Raw genomic sequence first — 25,672 nt, 5'->3', positions numbered from 1 at the left:
ACGTTTCCCTTCAGGGGTCACCACACCAAATCATCCGTCTCCATTTACCCCTACACTCTGCATCTTCTACCCTCACACCAACTAACTTCATGTCCTCTGTCACCACATCCATAAATGTTATTTTTTGGTCTTCCTCTTCTACTACTCTCTCAATTATTTATTGATATTCTTAAAATGATTGACATGATGCCTGTAAGGTGGAATTTTCACTAGTCAGAAGATCACAACAAAATTGTTCAATTGAGCAGTAGAAGGATAAATGTTTAAACTAGTGAGGCTATTTTTGCAATATGTTTTATTTGAGGAATTCTTCATCTGAAATCTCACCTCATTTCAAACGGAAGATTACTGGCCAGCTTTGTAGTTGTTTTCGTCTCATATTGTGTCCAAGTAAGACCATAAGAACCAGAAGTAACGAAGTTTACAGAGCGCTGTGTCCTAGTCCCACAGTCACCACTCAGGCAGGTTCCCTCATCAGATGAGTGGTAGTAGATATGAACAGTGTCTTTCTGTCGAAGCTCCACCTGGAAAAGGTTAACACAAACTCTGTAGCAAATAAAGCTCTGTACCGGAAAACTTTCACTGTAACTGATAGAAATATTCAGAGCTGCTAAAATTGATCTGCGCTGATATACTGGATTGTAAACAGTCTGTCTTTTTCAATGTTTGATACACATGAACATTATATACAATAGTTGAAAACATGAGTCGCTCAACCCTTGAATCATGAGGCCAATAAGCCTATTTTTAAGAACTGCACAGTGTTTTCTGTTGTAGTCCTGTACAGTATATTATTATTAATCTTATTTTATATATCATTAACACTTAAAGTAGTGTTTGTGTGAACCTATATATCTGTTGCTGCTGCTATAAATGAATTTCCCTTACAAGGGAAAATAAAGGCTGTTTCTATTCTTTTCTACTCCAACAGTGATCGGATATTAATAGTAGTAACAATAAAATTATCCACAGAAAGGATGCTCTTTATAACAATTTTCTTATAATTATCAAAATTGATTTAAATTCTTAATGTGACACATTTTCTACCTGGTCCTAAAAAGAGCAGTAGAAAGACACTCACGTCATAAGTCCCATCTGAATTTCTTCCTTTGGGAGTGAAGGTCACTGACCCACCAAAGGAAGAAAAGTAGTGGTAATACCACGCAGAGGCAGCAGTGACCATCAGCAGCAGATGCAGCAGTACAGTGATGGTAGCCATCCTGACCAGTGGTCCATCCTACAAAGGGCCTCTTCATTTTATACCCTGCAACAAGGACCATCATGCATCAGTTTTGGGAAACAGCAGAAATGCAGAAGAACTTGTTGGACTTGCCTTAACGCCTTTAATGTTCCAGATGACCTAAGCCATTCTGATAACTACACCTGTTCAGTTGTCGAAAACAGAAATTCCCATCATGGGATGGGGTTGAAGAGCTGAGTGGAAACGCCAATCTGCTTTAGAGATGTTAAAAATGATAACCCACCAAATTATAACTGTCGTGATTTGTGCGGTGGAGAGGCAAATGCAGAGGACCCAGGTTGTAGTGAATGATGGTTGTTTAACGATGAAATAATCCAAAAGTCTAGAAATCCAGGCAGCACAGATGAACTGACTTAACTAAGCTCAGAGCTGATAGCAACTGGAAACAACTGAACCGAAATGACTCGACAGCAGACAAGAAGCCAAACGAGACGAGGACCTGAGACAGAGACAGAGACACAGGTGACATTAAATACACAGAGAGTAATCAGGGAACGAGACACAGCTGGAACAATCGAGGGGAGACAGGACAACATGGAGACTCAGACACAGAAACCCAAAATAAACACAGGAAAAACTCAAATCCTCACAATAATAAAACATTTATAATGAAATTTTATATTCATTATAACATTGAATATGTTATAATATTCAATGTTATAACACTGAACATAATGTTCAATGAATCTTACACAAAGAACAGGGATTTCTTTGTTTAAGAAATTTAATCCCTTTAATGAATTAAAGGGAGTTTAACACATTTAACCCATATTTGCTAATGGAATTATAATAACATTTATACCAAACTACATCATGACATTCATGTAGTAGTAAATCTGTACATAGCAGAGTTGACAAATCATACTGTAACAATTTTTTTTTCCCTTAAAAAAAAATAATGTCATAATGCAAGCAACAACTACAGACACTCAAACAGTTTTAACAGATTTATTTAACAGTAGAATGTGCTGGAGAGCTTGTGGAGGGGCGTCGATCTGCGACAGCAGGGGGGAACCGGGCCAGCGGAGGAGCTGCAAAGGGCGAACGGTTAAAGAGGGAAGTAATGAAGGGAATGACGGAGTAACCTGTTGGTGGCTTACAGTCTGCGAGTAGAGGTAAGCAGAGGAGAGGACATGGGGCTCCAACAGTTGGTGTGGTTTGCAGATGGAGGAGTACCAGCAGGTGCTGGAGGGCGTGACGCACCCAGGTGCAAGGCCCAACGGAGCAGCGAGGATCAGATACTTCAGGTGAGTATTTCTCAGAGAGTGTTCAGCACGGGTTCACTGTAGAGGAAAGGACATATGAAAAGGAGTCAGAACAAGGACACTGGGAATACAGCACTGACCGCTAGACAGTACCACTGTAGAATCAGAACCATCTGGCACCTGCTTCCGGGAAGCCGCTCTTGTTTAAGGCAGATTGGTGGTGATGAGTCACAGCTGGATCCCATCAGCCTGCCACCCTGTGAAGGAGAAGAAAACCACTCCCCTGCAGAACCCAACAAATAACATACGTAGCTGATGTTTCACAATGACTGATTTATCAAAGTTTATTATCTTTAATATAAAATAATTAAGATTATATTAAAAGGAAATTATTCTTTTCTTTATATATTAAAATGACAAATGCATTGCATTAAATTATTGAGTTGTGTAAACATGTTCCTGAATACACTCCTGTAGGTGTGTGTGTGTGGGGGGGGGGGGGGGGGGTGTAGGTGTGTGTGCGTGTGTGTGGGTGTGTGTGTAGGGGTGTGTGTGTGTGTGTGTTCATCAATGTCAGTATAAAGGAGATTTATCATAATCAGTTCTATCAAATGTAAACATTGTGCTGTTTATTCAGAAAAACCCCAAAACATATAAATATTGTAAGGTCCTAGGATTGACCCTTGGGGTACCGCACATGTGACCTCTGACCTCTTTGTTGAGAAGTTTCCAATTTAAGCAAAGAAATCCCTGATCTTTGTGTAAGATTCAAACCAGTTGAGCACTGGACCGGAGAGTCCGACCCAACTCTCCTATTGATTCAGTGAAATGTCAAGGAAAACTTCGTACATTGCAGAAATCCAAGAACCAAATGTTTCCTCTCTGAAATGTATTTCTTTAAATGCTAAATCTGTCTACTCAAATTAGAGTAGCAATAATAATAATATTGCTCAAGTTAAAGAAAAAAGTACAGTGAAGTAAATTTACTCTTATTAGCCTTTTTCCAAAAACGTTACTCAAGTAAATTAAACCAGTACTACTCACTTTTGAACATAGACAACAAAATTAGTATCCTGTACTTGTTTACAAGCTTAATGTGAAATATTGTCACTAGTCATCATTTATCTAACATTACTTGTATCCAACAGCATTACTCGACTCACTGGGTTAGTTTGGAGATAAAAACTGTCCAAGGTCTTTGCCTTTTGCAGGTTTGCTGCCATGATTCTAACACATCCTTCGCCTGATTCCCCCCGGACCCCCCAACGCCCGCTCATGCCACCGGGCCTGCCTTTGTTCAGTTCTTGATTCTTGCATTATGCTGTTTGCATGTTGTTCTCTTTGCGCCATAAACTGTAAGTGTTTTGCTTCATCATTGAGCAAATTTTACTTTACCTCTGCATCAGGGCTTCCCCCAATAATTTGCCAACCAAAGATCTCCTCACAGCCTTTTGTTTTTTAAAGTTTGCCTTGAATAGCTGGACTTAAATCAAACATTGTACTTTTGTAGCCTTCAGAGTGAAACTATGCTACAGCAAGGAAATATGTTTTCTCTTCTAACGAAGGCAAACAAATATGGAGGAAGTTCTTTGCTGTTCTTACTGGAAGCTGGGTGTGTCTGATGCTATCGTCATGTTTTATGACAGACACCACAGGTATGTGCTCCTCTACTGTGAAACCAGTTGATCAAGCTGTCAGGGATTATTTAGCAGAAGGAAAGATGAGGCTGAAAATGTATCTTCACACAACAAAGTTTAAGTTTGTTTTCTGGAAATGTGTTTTGCTCCTGCTTTGAACCCTAACCCTCCGGTATAAATACTACTATTTAAATCAGGGGTGGTCATCTCCAGGCCTGGAGGGCCTAAAAATCTCCTGCAACTTTTAGATGTGTCTCTACTTCAACACACCTGAGTCAAATAATGAGGTCATTAACAGGACTTTGGAGAACCTGACTGCACTTAGGAGGAGATTCAGCTGTTGGATTCAAGTGTGTTGGACCAGGGAGACGTCTAAGAGTTGCAGGACACCTGCCCTCCAGGACCAGGATTCCCCACCCCTGGTTTAATTGAACATTCATAAAATAATTCAGTAAACAACCTGCACTCATTGTGTGGATGACACTGTAATTTTTTTTTATCCTAAAATGTTTACTTTCACTATCATAGTCCTGATTTGAACTATTGTTCTTTGATTTGATTTCACCGACATTAAGTGATCCAACCACATTTCTTCCTCAAAGACCCACTTTCCTTCCAGTTATTAATAATGGGTTAGAAAGTTCATAACAAAGATTTATTGGTGTGTCGGCTGAGAAACAACTTAAAACCATATAGAAAGAGTGACAAAATAACAATGTATTTTTAAGAATGAAACTAGTTGATAATTGCCTCGAGAAATGGCTCAGTAATTATACCAAAAATCTCTGAACTTTGAGAAAATTTTAATTATATCAACACATTTTTATGTTGCATTCATTTATTGAAGAAGCTTGGAGTTTTGTGTGGTGTAGAATAAATAATAATAAATCAGAGCACTATAGCTGCAAAGAAGCTTAGCTTAAAGAGTATCAGATCTGGATTAGTCAGTCTCGGAGGTTGGCTGGGGTTAGTATTTAGATCTGGCTCCTCTTGATTGGTAGACGACGATGAAGACCAGTTCAGGCCCAAACTCAGGCCAGGGCCAGATGCTGAAATTTATAAAAACAGAGGAACATATGATAAATCGCATTAAAACATAATTATTTTTGCACAAAATCATAAACGCCCTTTGCAGGTCAATTACGGTGCACACTTTCTTACCACATTAATTTTTTTACAGAAAATAACTGTTAAAATAACAATGGAAAAAAACACTAAATAACCTGAACAACACTGAGGATTATATCACCTGCATGCCCACCTTTAGTGCCAGAGGTCCCTGGGAAATGGAGTGGCTGTTAGTTTGAGAAGGAGCTTCCTTTGGTTGGTGCATCGCTGAGAACAGGGAACGGTGCACCAGGAACGGCGTTCTCACACAGGAGAACCGAGCAGGTGATGCAGACCTGCAGACACACGGAGAAGAAATGTGATTACTTTTCAATGAAGAATGCAAGTGCATTTAAAACTTGAATACATTTTATGTATTATCATTAAATAAAATGCATTAATTGATATAGCTCATGAGAAAGTTGATAATAATGAAAACATAAAAAAATTGGGTCCTAAAGGGCAATTACCAAATAAGCCATGCATTGAGTAACCATTAAAAAAAGTTATGCCACTGATAAAAGGTTTGTTTGTGGAAAAGAAGTTAAACTATGAGCAGGTAGAGATTTAGCCATGCAGAAGAGCCAAACCTTTAGTTTAGTTTTACGGCTGCAGGTTTGAGCTGCTGGACTCTCCACTCAGGGTGATCTAAACTAGAAATCTTTTTTCTCGGTACGGGTTTTCGATAATGGTGTAGCTGATGCGGGAGTTGGGGTTTCTGTAGGGAGTCGCCCTGCAGGCCTGGACGACGTGGCCTCCATCTGCATGAAGTCTGGAAATCTGTTTGAAATATTAAAATAATACAGGAATGGATATGATTTAATTTTTAATTTACACAGATGGCGGGCATTCAGTCAAAGCAAGAAAAGAAGAATTTATTATAAATATAAGCTTTTACATCCTGGAAAAACTTAGAGGCTTTCATAATGGCTGTTTGAATTAAAGTTAACTCAGTTTATTTATTTATTTGTGATTTTAAATTGTAGGAATTTTATCTCCACCTCTAGTTTTTCCTTAATTCTTTATTTTTTTGCTCATGTTTATCCCTGTTTAATTTTTGTCTGTCTTGTATTTTTGTTTGTTTGTTTTCCTTGTTTTTATGTTAAGTAAAACATTTTTTGTTGCCTTTTGCATGAAGAGCCTTAAAGAAAAAAATTGTTTTACAGTATTCCATTTTCTGTTACGTTTGAAACAGAAAATGTTAAAATTAAATGTTATAGGGCTTTTAAACCTGACAAAAATATTCGCTTTAAGTGACGATGTGTGGCAATGAGCAGCTACACAGAAAGTACTCTGACCTCCAGCGCCCCCTGGTGTTGTGGCTGCAGATTGTCATGAGTACATGAGTTTCTTTAGTTTTAACTGAATTTTAAACAGAACAATTAATTTGTTTTAGTTTTTAATACAAGGCTCACCTTTGTTTCTAGGCATTTAGAGAAAATATAAGTTCAAAACAGAAGTTTTTGTAGGTCAAATAAATAAGACCTTTGACTGAGTTGGTCGTCTGAATTTGATTTAAAAAATAACTAAACTTGTTTGGCTAAATTTTATGATGCAGGAAATCCTGTTTATTTCCCGTTAAATGGCGCCGCATTTCATTTGTAAGGAAAGTTGCATGTGTTTAGTTTGCAGATTTGAGTTTGTTTGTTTGCACCCATGAAAGATTAACTAAATCTCTTATTTCTTATCGAACTGCTTTTGGTGGAGGCAGGCAGGGTGACAGCCTTACTGTTACCCTGTAGGGGGGAAACAGTAAGGCTTGAAATCACTGGAGGAAACTCAATGTAAGAGCTTCAGCGATGACAATTAACAGCAATAATTCAGGTTATTTATTGTCATAACAGAAAAAAATGGAGCTTCATTTTTTGGACTCATATTTCCAGAATATTATTTATTCATTGTTTTAATTAGAAAGATAAACCTTCTGCTAACAATCTACAAATTTTATTTACACACTAAATATTTGATTTATTTAGTTTGAAATAGGAATATTTAGTTCTAAGCTATCTAGCCTTTAATCTAAATATTTAGCTTAGTAATTACATGTTTAGATTGAAACTGACATTTTGAATGAACAACATGGTGAAAATTAACCACCATTTTTTTTCTTTTATGACAGAAATTTTAACACCAAATTATTGCTGTTCATTTGTGATAGTTTAGCTTCACGGATGGAATCCCATACATCTTTTTGTTAGTAAATGAAAAATAAAAAGTTAAAAACAGCTTTTGATTTTTCATAAGTAAATGGACTGGATTTATGTAGTATTTTTGGGCAGTACTTTTCATCATACTTCCACTGAAGCCACATCCACACTTACAAATATAAATTTCAACAAAACCTGATCAGATATTGTCGCTCAGACTTTTTGAGTCGCTCGGTAGAATCTGTTCAGATCATCAGGTTGGATTCCTTCTCTCTCCAAACGTCCAAATAATCTCATCAAAAGCCTCAATGTTGTCAGAATTACAATTCAACTGAATTAGAAACATGAAATAAGTGATAAACACTCCACACAGGCTCCCATAAGCTTTTTATTACATAACCAATGAATGTATACATAACACCCTTCTCCTTTTACTGTAGGAAAAATATTAATATTTGTCTTAATAACATGAACTCCCTTAAAATGCTGAATTTAGTTTCCCTAACCAGACAACCCTAATCAGGACATGAAAACCTTTGGAGGTGTTTATGAGAAAAGGACAGTAGCATGAAGGCATCCAGCTCAACGTGTTTCAGGTGCAGCATTGCTGCAGGTGAAGTGGAACCGGGTCCAAGATCCGATCAGATGGTTCTTCTCACGCTCAGCATCTGAAAACAGCTGATTCTTTCTCATCTGTCGACTTGTTGGATCATTTCTGCTGAAAAGAAAACCGTGACCTGGAAATCTGAAGCATTTTAGCTCAGAAGTTCCTCTAAAATATTGTTCGCAAAGCAAGATAAGGTTTGATTTGACTGATTAAAACTCCCAAATTATTATATCAGATTTAGATAACATATCATAATTCTGCCTGCATGACGAAAAGGAAACATGAATTAAAGGAGACACATTACTGAAACCTGATAGTCTCAAAAAACAAGCTTTTATTTTTGTTCTGAGGCTTCACAGATCTGAGTGATCAGCTTAAATCTGGAGTTTAGATTGAGTTGGAGCTAATCGGCCATTTTGGATAATGGCTGAAATACAGTTTGATTGTTTGGCTAAAATAAACTGGATCTGATCAGAAAACATGTTTTTATTTGATACAAACGAATTCTGGGCTGGTCTAAAAACGACAAGAAGCAAAATTAAATCCTTTTTATCCTGGTGAGGAATAAAATGTTAAATGCTGAGTGAAAAAAACATGAAATAAACAAACTTCTGATTGTTGCATCGACTGTCTTTTTGGATAGTAATGACCCAGTTACTGATAACTTACTGGGTAATATTTCTGTACTTAGAAACGAAATATGTTCATTGGCTCTAAAAAGTGGTTTGGATTGAAACTTTTCACTGTTTTTTGTAAAACCAGGTGAAAAAAAGAAAATAAGTGAGTTCTGATTCTGACCAAAACCGATCTCAGACCTGTGGTTTGGGTAAAAAAAGATGGTTTAGTTTGTCTCCTTTAATTCATCTGTTTTCCAGAGGCTGTCAGGGAGGCGTCGCGTTTATTTCTCAAACTCGTCTTCAATGAGAAAGTTGAGCTCTTCAGCTTTCCTCTTCCTGCTGAAGTAGCGGACCACCACGGCCAGCAGAACCAGCGACAGGACGAAGCCGCTGCCGAACACCACCGTGGTGATGCTGGAGGAAAACATCTCCCTGAGCCTCCAGGCTTCTCCGTCCGATCTGGTTTCTGGAACAACTCCTGGAGAATGTCAGGAAAATGGTCAGTTTTTACTCAAACAGGAAACTCGACCGTCGGGTCGCTCGGACTCTAACCTTCAGGAGCCGTGTCACTTTTCGGAGCTGCATCCATGTTCTTGTGCTCCGCATGTGAACTGGGACCAGCCGGCCCAACCACTTGCAGAGGACCCTGGGTAATGTAGTGCCCTGTGGTCTCCATGCTCAGGCCTCGTCTGCGCCGGCGGGGCGCCTCGCTCAGACATCCCTGCGCACATCGGGAAAAGGGATTCCCAGGCTCGCACAGGATGACGTTGCAGATGATGTAAACCTGAGGTGGAATGTGAAGAACGGGAAACAAAAACAAGGATTTCCTTTACTGTTGACCAAAGGACCTCTGGTGTTTGATCTGGAAGACGTTTGGTTGTCCTGTTGGTCCTCCCTGATGCCTCTCTCAGGAGGATCTAGAAATAGCTTGATGTGATTCATAGTTTACATTTATAGTTTAATAGGATCAGAACCAAACATCTCCAGCAGCTACATGCCTCACAATAAAAGCTTTTTATTTATAACTTAATTGGTTCAAATCTTACCTAAAGAACAGAGACCTCTTTGTGTCAAAAGGAACGAGCAAAAGTCACATGTGGAGTACCACAAGGCTCAATCCGACAACCCCTCATATTCAGTATCTACAAGCTCTACATTATGATGTCACCAGGTGACTCTGAACGGATCCGCCTGGGTGTAGTAAAAGACTCAAACCTGAACCTTCAGAGACACATAAAGACAGTTAAAAAGTCTGTCGCCTGAAGAACATTTCCAGGAGTAAAAGGCTGAAGTCCCAGTAAGATCTGGAGAAACTCATCCTGCTGCAGCTCAGAGAACAGACTTTAAAATACTGTTATCAGTTTATAAACCACTGAACGGCTTAAAGATCTGCTATCAACCTTCCTGACCGCTCAGGTCTTCTGGTTCTGGTTCTGCTCTGTATCCAGAACCAGAACCAAACATGGAGAAACAGCATTCAGCTTCTGTGTACCACAAATCTGGATCAAACTTCCAGAAAACTGAAAAACAGAAATCTAGAATAAAAACCTGCCCGTTTAGAGTTGCCTCTGATTCATAATAACTGGAACTCAGAACAACATATTTGACATGTTTTGATGGTTTTGATGACTGTCTGTTGTTTTTATGACGTTTGAACTGTCTTCACTAACTAATCCTTTCCACTCCAGTAAGCTTGTTTGGGATGAATGTCCAGCTAGCATGTGGAATCTCTTGAGGACGATAAGTTGGCGTCAGCTTTCAGACGTTTATCTGATTAATCACAGCGTGGATGGATTAAATTTGACAGGAATACCTTTGGGTCAAATAGGATTGTAGTAGACAGTGAGATGAAGGTTGAGTTGCTTGGCCACAGTGTCAAAAATGAAGTGACATTCACCACGTGACCTCATCACCCCCCATGATGCTCCCTCATCATGGAGGGTTTTCCATGAAGAGGATGGATTAATAAAGGAGAACAAAATTCCAGTGGCTAGATGGTATACAGGTAAAAGCCAGTAAATTAGAATATTTTGAAAAACTTGATTTATTTCAGTAATTGCATTCAAAAGGTGTAACTTGTACATCATATTTATTCATTGCACACAGACTGATGCATTCAAATGTTTATTTCATTTAATTTTGATGATTTGAAGTGGCAACAAATGAAAATCCAAAATTCCGTGTGTCACAAAATTAGAATATTGTGTAAGAGTTAAATTTTGAAGACACCTGGTGCCACAAACTAATCAGCTGATTAACTCAAAACACCTGCAAAGGGCTTTAAATGGTCTCTCAGTCCAGTTCTGAAGCCTACACAAACATGGGGAAGACTTCAGATTTGACAGCTGTCCAAAAGGCGACCATCGACACATTGCACAAGGAGGGAAAGACACAAAAGGTTATTGCTGAAGAGGCTGGCTGTTCTCAGAGCTCTGTGGTCAGAAAAAGTGTACAAGCGATAGGGATCACCGCGCCCTAGTCAAGATTGTGAAAAAAAACCCATTCAAAAATGTGGGGGAGATTCACAAGGAGTGGACAGCTGCTGGAGTCAGTGCTTCAAGATCCACCACCAAGAGACGCTTGAAAGACATGGGTTTCAGCTGCCGCATACCTCGTGTCAAGCCACTGTTGACCAAGAAACAGCGCGAAAAGCGTCTCACCTGGGCTAAGGAAAAAAAGAGCTGGACTGCTGCTGAGTGGTCCAAAGTCATGTTTTCTGACGAAAGCAAATTTTGCATTTCCTTTGGAAATCGAGGTCCCAGAGTCTGGAGGAAGACAGGAGAGGCACAGGATCCACGTTGCCTGAAGTCTAGTGTAAAGTTTCCACCATCAGTGATGGTTTGGGGTGCCATGTCATCTGCTGGTGGCGGTCCACTCTGTTTCCTGAGATCCAGGGTCAACGCAGCCGTCTACCAGCAAGTTTTAGAGCACTTCATGCTTCCTGCTGCTGACCTGCTCTATGGAGATGGAGATTTCAGGTTCCAACAGGACTTGGCGCCTGCACACAGTGCAAAATCTACCCGTGCCTGGTTTACGGACCATGGTATTTCTGTTCTAAATTGGCCAGCCAACTCCCCTGACCTTAGCCCCATAGAAAATCTGTGGGGTATTGTGAAAAGGAAGATGCAGAATGCCAGACCCAAAAACGCAGAAGAGTTGAAGGCCACTATCAGAGCAACCTGGGCTCTCATAACACCTGAGCAGTGCCAGAAACTCATCGACTCCATGCCACGCCGCATTAATGCAGTAATTGAGGCAAAAGGAGCTCCAACCAAGTATTGAGTATTGTACATGCTCATATTTTTCATTTTCATACTTTTCAGTTGGCCAACATTTCTAAAAAATCCCTTTTTTGTATTAGCCTTAAGTAATATTCTAATTTTGTGACACACGGAATTTTGGATTTTCATTTGTTGCCACTTCAAATCATCAAAATCAAATGAAATAAACATTTGAATGCATCAGTCTGTGTGCAATGAATAAATATAATGTACAAGTTACACCTTTTGAATGCAATTACTGTAATAAATCAAGTTTTTCAAAATATTCTAATTTACTGGCTTTTACCTGTAAGTTTGGAAAGCTCTAGTTTTTCCTACCTGGTCATAATCTCCGTTGAATTTAAAGGCTTGGATCTCAAAGTTGAAGTTCGTCTGGTTTGACGGGTGGATCTTAAACGTCTCGTCTTTGACACACCTGGAAGACAACAGATGAAAAACGTTTCTCTGAGCGTCTTCAGCGAGTGTTTCTGAGCAGCAGGACTCACCCGTTCTGGATGAGGTTGTAGTAGATGGGGTTGTCAGGGTTGTTGTCCGGAGTTGCTTTGCACGACTCGACAAACAAGGTGACGTTTGGCAGCTCCGACACGGCCTGGATGCCCATGTAAATCATCTGCAGCATCTTGACCTGCACCGGGTAGGCGTCGGGCGGCACCCTGCTGGTGAAGTTGCCGTTCTGGAATATCTCAAAGCTGTAGCCGAAGCTGCCAAAGCTGGACTCGGTGAAGATGTAGTCGGCATCGTGGAGGTTGTAGAAGTTGGAGACGCTGATGGTTTTGGGAAACTCGCAGTAGAAGTCAACCTTGACGTTGTTCCTCCGGATGATGATCTCGTTGGACTGCACGATGGAGTGGATCTCGTTCTTCAAGACGATGTAGTCTCCTTTGTCCTGTTTTCAGGTGAAAGATCAGAGTGAAATAGTGAAGCGGCAGAGAGGAGTCGGGCCGAGGTCGTTCTGATTTATTCCACACCTCCAGCTTTGTGCCACAGGTGGTGAAGGACATGGTTCCCAGGATGTGGGTGCCGTTGCTGGTGAGCGTGCACGACGGGTCTCTGAGTGACAGAAACTCCTCACTGATGTCTGGCATGGAGGCTTTCTCCAAGGCCACCGTCATCTTGTTGGGCAAGCAGGTAACAGAGGCTCTGCCTGGAAATCACAGGAATAATATAATTATTAGGAATGTCACCATAAGCAATTAATCACATGATAAATTAAAATAAGCTCAATATTTTCCGTTTGCATGATCTATTGTGTTTCTCGTTCTACCAAAAACTGGATGATGAAAGTCTTCAGTTTGGTGCTTTGGTCTCAACTGATTCCTTTCATTGAAGGACCGTTCTGTTTCCAGAGCCTTCATAATTCATTTTATTTGTTGTTTCTGTTGTTTTGTTTAAATGTTTTTCAATTCCAGTGTTAAATGTTCACTAGAATTTAAATTGTATTAATCTTTAGAATGTGTTCTTGCATTATTTTTCCATTACACTTAGAAATGCTCTCCAAACAACAACACAAGAGTTCTGGTGGAACGTAGACAGAACTCTGAGCTGTTTGTGTTTTGCAGCAGAAACATTGAACATTGAGTATTTATTAGATGAAGTGTACAAACTGGATGCAGGAATGGAAACAACTGCTGGGAGGAAGGATCTGTGGTAACGCTGCTCTGTGCACCTCTGATGCAGCAACATGTCACTGATCAAGTTCACTTTAATTTAAGGTAAAGTGTTTGGACATTTTTAAATACTAGATGATCTCCTGCATCATTGGAATATTGATTATATCATATTTTCTTTGCGTTCTGCTCTCTCAACTCACCACATTGGTGCTAACACTGTTAGCGCAGCTAAATATGTGTTTTACACAAATTCATTGTCAAAATAATAACAGTGTAAAACTTTGCAGCAAAACGTTTAAGCAGAAGGTAAAATAAGGATGACAGAAGAGATGTGATAAATAAATGTTTAATAAAAACGTTTATGAGAACATTTGGTTCATCATGGCGGATTTTCACCTCTTTACCACTTCCTGCTTGTGCTCTCTCTGAACTTCATTCATAGATAGATAGATAGATAGATAGATAGATAGATAGATAGATAGATAGATAGATAGATAGATAGATAGATAGATAGATAGATAGATAGATAGATAGATAGATAGATAGATAGATAGATAGATAGATAGATAGATAGATAGATAGATAGATAGATCATCATATGATGGCTCCCTGCTATCCTGCTAGTTTATGTGTGTATGTTTTAGCCTTTCTCCCGTGTGTGTGGGGTTGTGTGTGTGTGTGCACGTGTGGGCGTGGGTGTGTGTGTGTGCGTGTGTGTGTGTGTGTGTGTGTGTGTAGGCGTGGGCGTGTGTGTGCAATGTTTTATTATTAGGAACAAACCTTGCAGGACGGCGGAACGGCTCACCATAACAATGACACATCTCATCTCTGATTGGCTGTGGGATAAAAACAAAACAGGTTGGTGTCGTTATGAACCCAGTAAAATTAGATAACATCTAAATAACGTGCAAAAAATGAATTCTGCTTGGTGAGTTTGGACTTTTTGTTTGTTTCATTTTTAGATGCCAACGTTACAGCCATTGTTTTATAGCAGCTCCTCAGATTTCAGATCAACTTTGATCAAAATTATGACACTTTTTGTTTTATAAAACATTATGACTCGGCTGCAAACGGCCAACACTGATCAGCCTAAATCCAGTCACTGAATCAAATTTACTTTTTAGACACAGTCAAATTTTACCATTTAAATATCAGTTCAAGCTCCTGCTCTCTGTTTTTAATTTAATGCTTTATTTATTTATATTTGGAAATTATATTTTGAAAATTTGGCACCAAACCTTTTGGTTACAATTTCACATCTTATTGACCCTAATTTATTCTCTAACATTAATTTGTCTGCTGTCCAGTATTTGCATCATTTCCACAATAGACATGAGTGTTTAATTATTTTACAGTTTACTGCTCAGTACAGCAGCATATTGAATTATACTTTAATGTTTTCAACAATGACGTATTAGAGCCAATGCAGATGGAAAAAAGGAGTAAATCTTTGTCAAAAAAATTTTAATTTTGAGATTAATTTCAAACATTTTGTATAAAACTTCTAGGAAATTTCTGAATTTGAAAAGGCAAACATTTCCATGAAAAACTCTCAGATTTTCTAAAAAAATTACAATTTCTGAGTTTGAAAAATGAAAAATTTTCAGAAATCTCTAAGTTTTTTATTCCTCCTTTTTTTCTATCTATAATGGTCCGAACACGCAGTTAGAAAAATTATAATCTTTTACAAAATATTCACTATTAATTAGTGTTAACTGTGATTTTTATGCATATCCAAAGGTGTTTAAGGAACTAATTAGATTAAAACTGAATTAAAAATGATAAAACTCTCATCCTGAACGTCGTTTTCTGTGTTGAACAGCAGCTGAAGAGAAAACCAGGACGTTTCTGTGGAATGAAATTACTCACGTTATTGCCGTCTCTGCGGTGAAACAAATCGGGACGAGTTTGTTGGCGTCGCTTTCCTTCGGGGTCCATCTCAGAGTGATCTCTGCTTTCCCGTCCGACCCGCTTCTGAACTCCTTGGTCACGTTTTGGGGGCCGCTGACCTGGAAGTCCTGAATCCTTCAGAGGAGTAAACAGGACAGGTGAGTAACAGCATGCAGAGCAGGACAGGTGAGTAACAGCATGCAGAGCAGGACAGGTGAGTAACAGCATGCAGAGCAGGACAGGTGAGTAACAGCATGCAGAGCAGGACAGGTGAGTAACAGCATGTAGAGCAGGACAGGTGAGTAACAGCATGCAGAGCAGGACAGGTGTGTAGCAGCATGGAGAGCAGGACAGGTGTGTAGCAGCATGCAGAGCAGGACAGGTGTGTAGCAGCATGCAGGAATGTTGCCGGAAGCGGCGTCCGTACGGCGCGTTCTGAGCCTGGGCCTCGGCGTAGAGCTGCAGCGTCTGACCCACGCTGGCGTGGAGAACGTCTCCGTGCGACGGCGTCCGGGACAGGAACATGGGCAGGAGGTCACCGACCACGCAGCTCGATATCGGAGGAAGGACTGAATCAAAAACACAGAAAAGATTTAATCCAAAATGATAATTGAGTCAAAAACTAGAAAGCTATTTTCAAAACCATTGAGCTGTTTGATGTTATAAATGTAAGAAATGATTTAGATCAAATACGATTATATCGCCTTCTCCAGTTTCTTCTGCTGTCATTTTTATTCAGCTTAAAGCCTTTCGTATAAAATTTTTCTTTTATTTATTTAGAAATATTTATAAATAAATAAAAAGATAATATAATATAGTATAATTATAATAATTTATATTTATTATAACCAGAGACTTTATTCAGCAAAGTGTATGTATTTATTTTATTTTATGTTCAAATGAATTGTCTTTAATCACTAGATAATTCATAAATACATTTAATAATGCATTTTGAGATATGAAAACAAAAAAAACTCTGGAATATTTGTGAGAAATCAGTGATGTGTCATTTTTTTCACAGCCTTTTTAAGTGGTTTATTTGGCTAAATGAAACGGAGACATTTGTCCAGCGGGTGAATTGATGAGAGGAAACCTCACCGTCCACCACGAACTGCAGCGTCAGCGTGCAGAGCGGAGGCTGGCTGCTGCTGGAGGCCTCCCGGGTCGCCGTACTTCCGTCTGCGTAAGTCAGCGTCACGTTTTTGGTGGAGAAATCCTCCACCGTCAGTTCAATGACGTGTTGGCCAAGTTGGAGCTCACCTGAGCCTCTCAGCGTACAGGTACTCTGAAAATGACACCTATAATCATCTGATGGTTCTATCTGTAAAACTCTTTATATGTATAAAATGCCGTGGAAAGGGCCAGGTTACCTCATCCAGAGTGAAGTTTGCTGGGGCGCCTGAAGCGAAGCGGCATCTCACCGCGTCATCTTCTGGATCATGAGCCAGAAGGCGGAGATGGGTGAAGCAGTTCTGAGAAACCCTGCAGGAACATTTTCATTTTCCCATCAGGTCAAAATCTGTACTTTTATGTCATATTTCACTAACAAGCCGTGTTAGATGAACACAGACGGTTTCCGGTACCGTAAGGAAGCCACCGTTGCGGTGCTGGGACAGTTGTTGATGCTGTAGGAGTCTGATCTGACTCCCAGGTCCAGCTGTGCGTGGCTCTCCCAGTTGGATTTGTGCTCCAGATTATTGTCCCAGCAGCAGCCGGAGTCTCTGAGAGTCAAAGCCAGGATGTGAAAACATCATCATCGTTCATCGTTTTAGATATACTGTATATTTTTAACGTTTTCATTTCTCCAAATAAAACCTGGAAAAATCCCAATTTTCTGCTCCAGTCACAGATAGTCACGTTACTACTGCCCCCTGGTGGCCAACATGGAGACAAACATTATTGTTTGTGTATTATGTATATTGGGCTAAAAAAGGTTGCATTACATGAAATGAGATTATTTATTTAATATATCATATAAAACACATCAATATTTTCTGTTTATTTGCATAAAGTCAATTCCCTAAAGTCACTAAAACATTGATTGTATTATTATGATTTTTAGTAGTTTTGATTATTGCATATTAGACACATTTACATGCACTGACTGCAGCATCCTCAGTGCACAAAGAAGCGTTATCACAGATCCTTCCCCCTCAGCAGCTGTCAGAACATCACTGCACTCAAAAAACTCAAGTCATTCAAATTTAAATTATTGCAAATATTCTGTGGTTTTTATGCACCATCTACATTAACATATCACATATGTTTTAATTCCTCTACTTAGTGACATAATTATTTTAAGCAGTGTATGCTGCCTTTGAAATAACTACACAGCTTTGTTTTCTAATCTTGTAAATTTGCCCATACAGTCTCTTATTCCTATTTTTCTGTTTTCATATTTATACCGTTGAATAAATTCACATCCTTCCATCTGCCTGTTACTTTGCTGCTCAGTTAAAAAGTAAAGGATATTTCTATCCTATTTAATTTCTACTGTCTTATACATATTTTTATATTAACCTGGAGTTTAAGTAAAATGATGGAGAATTAGACTAAGAAAAAAATAAATAATTATGAGAATAAAGCAAAATAATATGAGAGCTAAGTTGTGATGATACAAGAATAAATTTATAATATTACCAGAATAAAGTCACAATATTAGGAAAATGAAATAGTACCTTTATGATAACATGAAAAATAAAACATTAAAAGAGGAATGTTGAGCTTCTTCTGAAGTTAAACACTGAATCTTTTAATACATTTTAACAACTTTATCCCCACAACTTAAAAAGAAAATCTCTTTTGGCCTTAATACGTAGCAGGAAAATGTTCTTTAACTTGAACAGTTTAAAGTATGGTCAAGCTGAACGTAATAATTTACATTATACTAATAATGTAAACCATCTCCTACTAATACCAGTAATAATAACTTAGTCTTCTGAGAACAAAATGTTCCTCAGAAGTTTTCAAAAGAAAGATTTGCATGACCTGAAAGCTTTCTGGTAAATCATAAATATGAGGAAGCATCAGCTATTATTATTCTCTGCCTTTGTTCTGCCAAAGCTGTCAGCCAGACAAAGACATTCAGGTGTTGATGTGACTCAGAGTTGAATGGAAACTCAGAGAGGGGTAACAATCCACCGCATCTCTCAGGGAGTGGCAACTTTAAACTCTTTGCTTTCTTCGAAATAGAAAGTACTCCTGGTTCAGGGCTTCTTCGTGTTTTCGTCTCTCTTTTCTTAAACCTCCAGTGGGTCAAAGAAGATGGCCGCTCTGCTGAGCCTGGTTCTGGTTCTGCTGGAGGTTTCTTCTTGTTAATGAGGAGTTTACCTTTCCACTGCCGCCACATGCATCCTCAGGATGAGGGATTGCTGCTAAATCAGCAGCTTGATGCAACAGAATGAAACCGATTTGAATAATAAACTGGACCTGATGTTTCCTAACGATGATCATATTAGAATCTGGAATAAAATGCCTGCAGATGACATGTTGTGCATTTATACAATATGAATAAACTGAATGTAATCAAACTCACTCAGATTATAGGATACAGTTTGGATGTAGAGAGAAAACTCTTCCAACTCGGCCTTTAAGATGTCCTGTATTAAGTATTTAACATTTATTTTAATTTCATAACTGGTTGCATTGAGAGCTTAGCAGAAATATTCTCCATCTCCCCAATTCAGATTTACATTTTCTCTCGATATTAAGTTATTTTTGAAGCAGAATTGTAAATGTTTTGGTTATTATCAGGATTGCATTGTGTATTAATGACGCCTTATAAATAAATTTGCATTCCTCCTGCAATCTGAACGCTGCCCACGCTGCAAACAGTTTACAGAAAATAAAAGTCTTATGTTAATAAAAGCCTCTCCTTGTTCTGCCACCTTATCGTGGTGGAGGGTTTGAGGGCCCCAATGATCCTAGGAGCTCTGCTGTCTGGGGCTTCATGCCCCTGGTAGGGTCACCCAAGGCAGACAGGTCCTAGGTGAGGGACCAGACAAAGCGCAGCCCGAAGACCCCAATGATGAGAAAAAACATTGGACTTGGCATTCCCTCGCCCGGACGCAGGTCACCGGGGTCCCACTCTGGAGCCAGGCCTGGAGGGGGGGCACGATGGCGAGCGCCTGGTGGCCGGGCTTTTACCCATGGAGCCCGGCTGGGCTCAGCCCGAAGAGGAAACATGGGCCCATCCTCCCATGGGCCCACCACCCGTGAGAGGGGCCAAAGGGGTCGGGTGCACTGTGTGATGGGTGGCGGCAGAGGGAGGGGACCCTGGCGGTCCGATCCTCAGTTGCAGAAGCTCTTGGGACGTGGAATGTCACCTCTCTGGTGGGGAAGGAGCCGGAGCTAGTGCGTGAGGTCGAGAGGTTCTGGCTAGAAATAGTCGGTCTCACCTCGACGCACGGCTCTGGTTCTGGAACCAGTCTCCTTGAGAGGGGCTGGACATACTTCCACTCTGGAGCTGCCCAAGGTGAGAGACGTCGGGCAGGAGTGGGCATACTTGTTGCTCCCCATCTCGGCGCCTGTACGTTGGGGTTTACCCTGGTGAACGAGAGGGTAGCCTGTCTTGGACACTCGGGTGAAGAGAGGTGCGGCGCTGTCCACTGACCACTACCGGGTTATGAGCTGGCTCCGGTGGTGGGGGAGGAAATAGGTCAGACCTGGCGGCCCAAACGTGCTGTGAGGGTCTGCTGGGAACGTCTGGCGGAAATTCCCTGTGAGACAGAGCTTTAACTCCCATCTCCAGCAGAACTTTGAACACATTCTTGGGGAAATGGGGAACATGGAGTCTGAGTGGACCGTGTTCCGCGCCTCCATTGTCGAGGCAGCTTGTCGGAGCTGTGGCCGCAAGGTTGTCGGTGCCTGCCGGGGCGGCAACCCTCGAACCTGTTGGTGGACACCTTCGGTGAGGGATGCCGTCAGGCTGAAGAAGGAGTCCTATTGGGCCTTTATGGCCTGTGGGACTCCAGAAGCAGCTGATGGGTACCGGCGGGTGAAACGGTTCCTTAAGGCTCTGGATGTTGTAGGATTGTGTTGGCTGATGCGGCTCTGCAATATTGCATGGACATCGGGGGCAGTTCCCCTGGATTGGCAGACTGGGGTGGTTAGGTTAGGTTAGGTTAAACTTTATTAATCCCATAGGGAAATTGAGGTTATCTGGTGGTCCCCCTGTTCAAAAAGGGGGAGCGGAGGGTGTGCTCCAATTATAGCTGGGTCACACTCTTAAGCCTCCCTGGCAAGGTCTATTCAGGGGTCCTGGAGAGGAGGGTCCGTCGGATAGTTGAACCTTAGAGATAGGGTGAGAAGCTCAGTCATCCGGGAGGGACTCAGAGTAGAACCACTGCTCCTGAATGTTTCTTTCTTTGGGGCGTGCTGTGGTGGCGCAGGGGGTTAGCACGCCCCACATTTGGAGGCCTTAGACCTGCGAACGTCGCGGGTTTGACTCCCGGTCCCGACGACCTTTGCCGCATGTCCTCCTTCAAAAATGCCGCCGGCTCAGCTGGCTGCCTGCAGACGCAGCTACTGTCGTGTGTGTGTTAATCTGTGTATAAAAAAAAAAATTCTTGCTGTAACTGCGAAATAATTTCCCTGCTGGGATGAATAAAGTAACTCTTCTTCTTCTTCTTCTTCTTCTTCACGTCGAGAGGAGCCAGTTGAGGAGGCTCAGGCGTCTGGTCAGCAGGCCTCCTGGACGCCTCCCTGGTGAGGAGTTCATGTCCCACCAGGAGGAGGGGAAAACCCAGGACACGCTGGAGGGACGATGTCTCTTGGCTGGCCTGGGAACGCCTTGGGATTCCCCCGGAGGAGCTGGAACAAGTGGCTGGGGAGGGAAGTCTGGGCCTCCCTTCTGAAGCTGCTACCCCCACGGCCCGACACCGGATAAGTGGATGGGGTCGGGATGGATGGATGGATGGATGGATGTTAAAAAAAAGACTGGACCTCATCTGGACCCCAACATTTCACACAGCAGCTACTGCAGCTGCACCACGATTATCAGGCAACTTTATTTTGATTGAGTTTGGCTAAGAAAATCAGACTCTACATTAACCTAGAGCAAAGTTGCAACATTTTCTACATCTAATGAACTCAAACTACCAGCAAAGTTCTGAAACAAATTCTGTTCTTCGCCAGCAATAAAGGCACACTCCAACACTTCAGTTAATTTCCTGATATTTATATACAGTGAACCCTCATTTTTCGCGGGGGTTGGGTTCCAAAAAGAACCCGTGATCGGCGAAATCTGTGAAGTAGTTACCTTTATTTTTTTACAATTATTATACAGCATTATTAAATACTCTACATTGAAACCAAAGAATAAAGCTTGTTTTCAGGCCTAAGCATTTTTTAAACAAATATAACGCTTTCTTACAAATAATTACAGTAAAATAATCATTTTAATCATCAATACGAAGAACAGTAGGACAAACTGTGACTCGTGTTTCACTGATCCTCTGACTGAGACGCTGCGGCCTGACTCTGCTCTCTAGTGGCTTTTTCGCCTGAGGTGCAGGTGAGTTTTTTCGAGAGAAGAATGTCGTTATCGGTAGTTGTTGTCGCTCTTTTTTCTTCTGGGCAAAAATATTTGCCAAAATTTGCCAAGCTGTATATTTAAATAACGTAACGTTATTGGCACACAGGTAGAGAAGAAGTGCGGAGACTGTTTAGCCAATCAGGACGCAGAACATAATGCACTGTGAAAAAAAACTACACAAAAAATCCACGAAGCAGCGAGACCATGAAAGGTGAACCTCGTTATAGCGAGGGTTCACTGCATATCTATATCTTATTCAAAGTTTTGTTATTCTATTCTGTTATTAATGTGACAGATTATTTTGTAAAAATATTTAAGGTAACAAAGAAGTTGTTTAAAGTTCCCAGTGTTTCCAGTTTTCCCAATTTGTTTCGTAGCTATGAAAAAAGAGCAAATAAAAGAAACTAAATGTCATCAGAAACTCATATTCAGTTATGAAAGCAGCAGAATTAACAGATAAGATTATAAACCTGTCTTTTGGGACATCAAGAAGCTGTAAAATGTAAATAATAATAAATCTGATGTGGATTAAAAATATATTATAGACACTTTAATTCATTTAAACATTTATTTATCTACTGATGTTGGATCAGCCAATTATATTTTCTGAATTTTCACTTTCAATGCAGAGCATACAAAATAGTCAGGCTGTGCATTTCTACTGTCTTTTTTATTTCATTTTGTTTATTGTATTTTATTTTTAAGTCACTGCAGCAGCCGCCCCTCAGCAGTTGGTGCCCTGGGCAACAGCTGGTATGTCGGCTAACCTGCTGTCACCGATTTCTGCAGGAAACCGAAACATGCAGAACACCGAAGACTATAAACCTGGATCAGAGAACTGGCCAGTCCTGGTTCTGGTTGGTCAGTTTTTGTTCCAGTTGGTCAGTCCTGGTTCTGGTCGGTCAGTCCTGGTTCTGGTTGGTCAGTTTTTGTTCCAGTTGGTCAGTCCTGGTTCTGGTCGGTCAGTCCTGGTTCTGGTTGGTCAGTCCTGGTTCTGGTCGGTCAGTTTTTGTTCCAGTTGGTCAGTCCTAGTTTTGGCTGGTCAGTTCTGGTTCTGGTCGGTCAGTCCTGGTTCTGGTTGGTCAGTTTTTGTTCCAGTTTGTCAGTCCTGGTTCTGGTTGGTCAGTCCTGGTTCTGGTCGGTCAGTTTTTTTTCCAGTTGGTCAGTCCTGGTTCTGGTTGGTCAGTCCCGGTTCTGGTTGGCCAGTTCTGGTTCTGGTTGGTGAGATCTTGACTCACCTCAGGATGAAACTCGTCCCATTGGGCTGGAAGGTTGCTGTTGTGTGTTCTTCAACCTGGCACCATCTGCCCAAAGAGTCCTGGTCCGTTTGGACCACAGCTGACCGGTCCAGGTCCGTACACACCCCACCATCACAGAGCAGAGTGGACTGGTTCTGACAGCTGTTTCTGCCGTTTTGTCGGTGGTAGAAAGTCACCTGCAGGGTTTGAAAACATAAACTAAACATCCAGGTGTTTCTGGAAAACTTGAAACTCGTCTCCAGATTTCTTTCTTAGGACTTTTGTTGCATTTTCACTCAGTTTTATCCCAATAAATTAGATATTTAGGTTGTTTGTTACCAGTCTATTCAGATAAATCTATGAAAATATGAAAATGTCAGACATCCAGAAAATGTGATTTATTTTCTGGGTCCTGGCGCAGGTCTTTTCCGGGTTTGCCCTTTTTAAGCATCATCAGTCAAAATAGGTCAGACTAAACGGGTTCAGCTGAGGAACAATGAGGTTTAGGAACTGAAAGTGAATGAAGAAACAAGTCCAGAGAAAATGTTTGGAAAACCTTCAGAAAACTGATAAGTGTAAAAGATTATCAGAATGAAAGTGAAGAGAAACCGGAGTTTGATCACGACTACAATCATAATATTTACTTTAGATTTACATCAGAGGTTGTAAAAGACAAATTATTTGACCTGGAAGTAACTTCAGTAGTAGTTTTTCTTCAGTTTAGGTTTTATCTCGACAGGTTGAATAAGATTCAAAGACATTTTCTTGACATAAGTCATTAGATGCTTTGACAGCAGGTATGGGTGACACGCAGGTGTTCAGCGTGCCAAAAATCACTCCCTTTGTTTATTTCCGTTTCTTTACCTGACGTGGCCGTTTCGTTTCTCAGGTTAGGAAACAGAATGTAGTATCTCCAACAAACTCAAACTTCAATTGTGACACTAAATTTTTTATGATTTGTTTTAGTCCTGGCTAATGAAGCTTCAGGATTTATTCCTGCCTTCAGTTTGATAGAACATTCAGAATCTGAACCAGCTCTGTGTTTAGTGATGTTCTGTACCTTGTAAGTCCCATCTGCGTTGCTCTGCAGCGGCGCCAGGCTGATGCTGTCTCCATAAAAGCTGCTCGCTGTGCTCATCCCCAGCAGGGCCACCAGCAGCAGCGCAGTTGCTCCTGCCTCCATGATGCCTCTCCGGTCGGATCTGTTGGTGCCAGAGCCCAGCCCGAGACTTTCAGCGCCGCAGACGCAGGAGGCAGGAGGCGGTTCCCTCCGAGTTCATCCAACAGGTCTGACTGGATCTGAGCTCACTTCAAACCTTTGAAGTGTCACTGACGTGACAAAACGTTTTACAGCTGGGAGATGTAATTAACTGAGCCTAAAGTTTCACTCTGCAGGTCCATGGGAAAAATATTCACTCTTTTCTGCTTTCTTTCATGATTCACACCTGTTTAAAGTCATTTGGGAGAATTTCAATGCCCAGACTTTGACTAGGCCACTCAGATGGAGCCTTACTAGTGTGTTCTGGACCAACAAAGTTTAATGTTAAGGTCACAAACTGGAACATTCACCATGGCTTAGGGCATGCTGTGCTGCTGTTTGAAAACTTTTAGCCTACTTCATGTTGTCAGGCTGGTTCTGTTTCATTTATTTATTGACTCTATAGATCCGGCAGTAATCAGGCCAGAGTGTGATCAGTGAAATAAACATAAAGAAACAGCTTTCAGTTTCTATACACCATAGATCTGGAACAAACTTCCAGAAAACTGCAAAACTGCGGAAACCCTGAGTTCCTTTAAGTCAAGGCTAAATTCCACCTGTTTAACTTTGCATTTGAACCATAATAAATGGAATATCCATCAACTTATTTGATCTGTATTGATGATCTTGATGATGTCACTTGACAAAATGTAATTTTTGTTTTCTGGTTTTCTTAATTGGTGACTGTGATTGTTTATAACATTTTATTTTTGTGTTTTTATGATTTAAAGCACTTTGAACTGCCTTGTTGCTGAAATGTGCTATAGAAGTAAACTTGATTGATAACTGATTGTTTGAAACCTGTTTTTTGTTTGTATTTTCAGTACTTTTGTCCGCTAATAAAATTTCTTGAAAAAATGTGACAAATAGGTTCAACTAGAAGAAACTTTTAGTCCAGCACTTTTTTCAAAGTACTGGATTTCAAATTAATTAGGCCCGAGCAGCAAAGCGCTGCGAAGGCCTATTGTATCTGTACTGTTTTATTAGGCCCGAGCAGCAAAGCGCTGCGAAGGCCTATTGTTTCTGTACTGTTTCTTATTAGGCCCGAGCAGCAAAGCGCTGCGAAGGCCTATTGTATCTGTGCTGTTTATTATTATTAGGCCCGAGCAGCAAAGCGCTGCGAAGGCCTATTGTATCTGTACTGTTTCTTATTATTATTAGGCCCGAGCAGCAAAGCGCTGCGAAGGCCTATTGTATCTGTGCTGTTTATTATTATTAGGCCCGAGCAGCAAAGCGCTGCGAAGGCCTATTGTATCTGTACTGTTTATTATTATTAGGC

The 25,672-nt window shown here is 40.7% G+C and overlaps 1 protein-coding gene and 1 long non-coding RNA gene across 3 annotated transcripts; both read right to left on the bottom strand.

Annotated features, from left to right (window-relative positions):
- Window positions 1-2,517: 2,517 nt before the first annotated feature.
- Window positions 2,518-6,288, bottom strand: LOC116716493 (uncharacterized). 2 transcript variants are annotated; one of them, XR_004338519.1, is made up of 4 exons: window positions 5,801-6,288; window positions 5,365-5,506; window positions 2,647-2,749; window positions 2,518-2,544 (listed from the first exon to the last, which is right to left on the bottom strand). It is a non-coding gene; the product is annotated as an uncharacterized LOC116716493 (long non-coding RNA). The 2 variants fall into 2 exon arrangements; XR_004338518.1 differs by having other exon boundaries at window positions 2,525-2,749.
- A 1,439-nt stretch (window positions 6,289-7,727) lies between these two features.
- LOC116716498 (uncharacterized) lies at window positions 7,728-24,364 on the bottom strand. The gene is made up of 13 exons (XM_032557321.1): window positions 24,196-24,364; window positions 23,136-23,332; window positions 16,946-17,083; window positions 16,733-16,844; window positions 16,461-16,647; window positions 15,790-15,931; window positions 15,342-15,497; window positions 14,253-14,308; window positions 12,831-13,006; window positions 12,348-12,748; window positions 12,181-12,277; window positions 9,134-9,365; window positions 7,728-9,059 (listed from the first exon to the last, which is right to left on the bottom strand). The coding sequence occupies exons 1-13, from the start codon at window positions 24,316-24,318 to the stop codon at window positions 8,863-8,865; spliced, it is 2,214 nt and encodes a 737-aa protein (XP_032413212.1). The 5' UTR covers window positions 24,319-24,364; the 3' UTR covers window positions 7,728-8,862.
- Between the last annotated feature and the right edge of the window lie 1,308 nt (window positions 24,365-25,672).

This window comes from Xiphophorus hellerii, unplaced genomic scaffold, assembly GCF_003331165.1.
Source record: "Xiphophorus hellerii strain 12219 unplaced genomic scaffold, Xiphophorus_hellerii-4.1 PGA_scaffold_59__1_contigs__length_156853, whole genome shotgun sequence".
NCBI lineage: Eukaryota > Metazoa > Chordata > Actinopteri > Cyprinodontiformes > Poeciliidae > Xiphophorus > Xiphophorus hellerii.
This window is presented reverse-complemented; position numbering and strand designations above follow the sequence as displayed.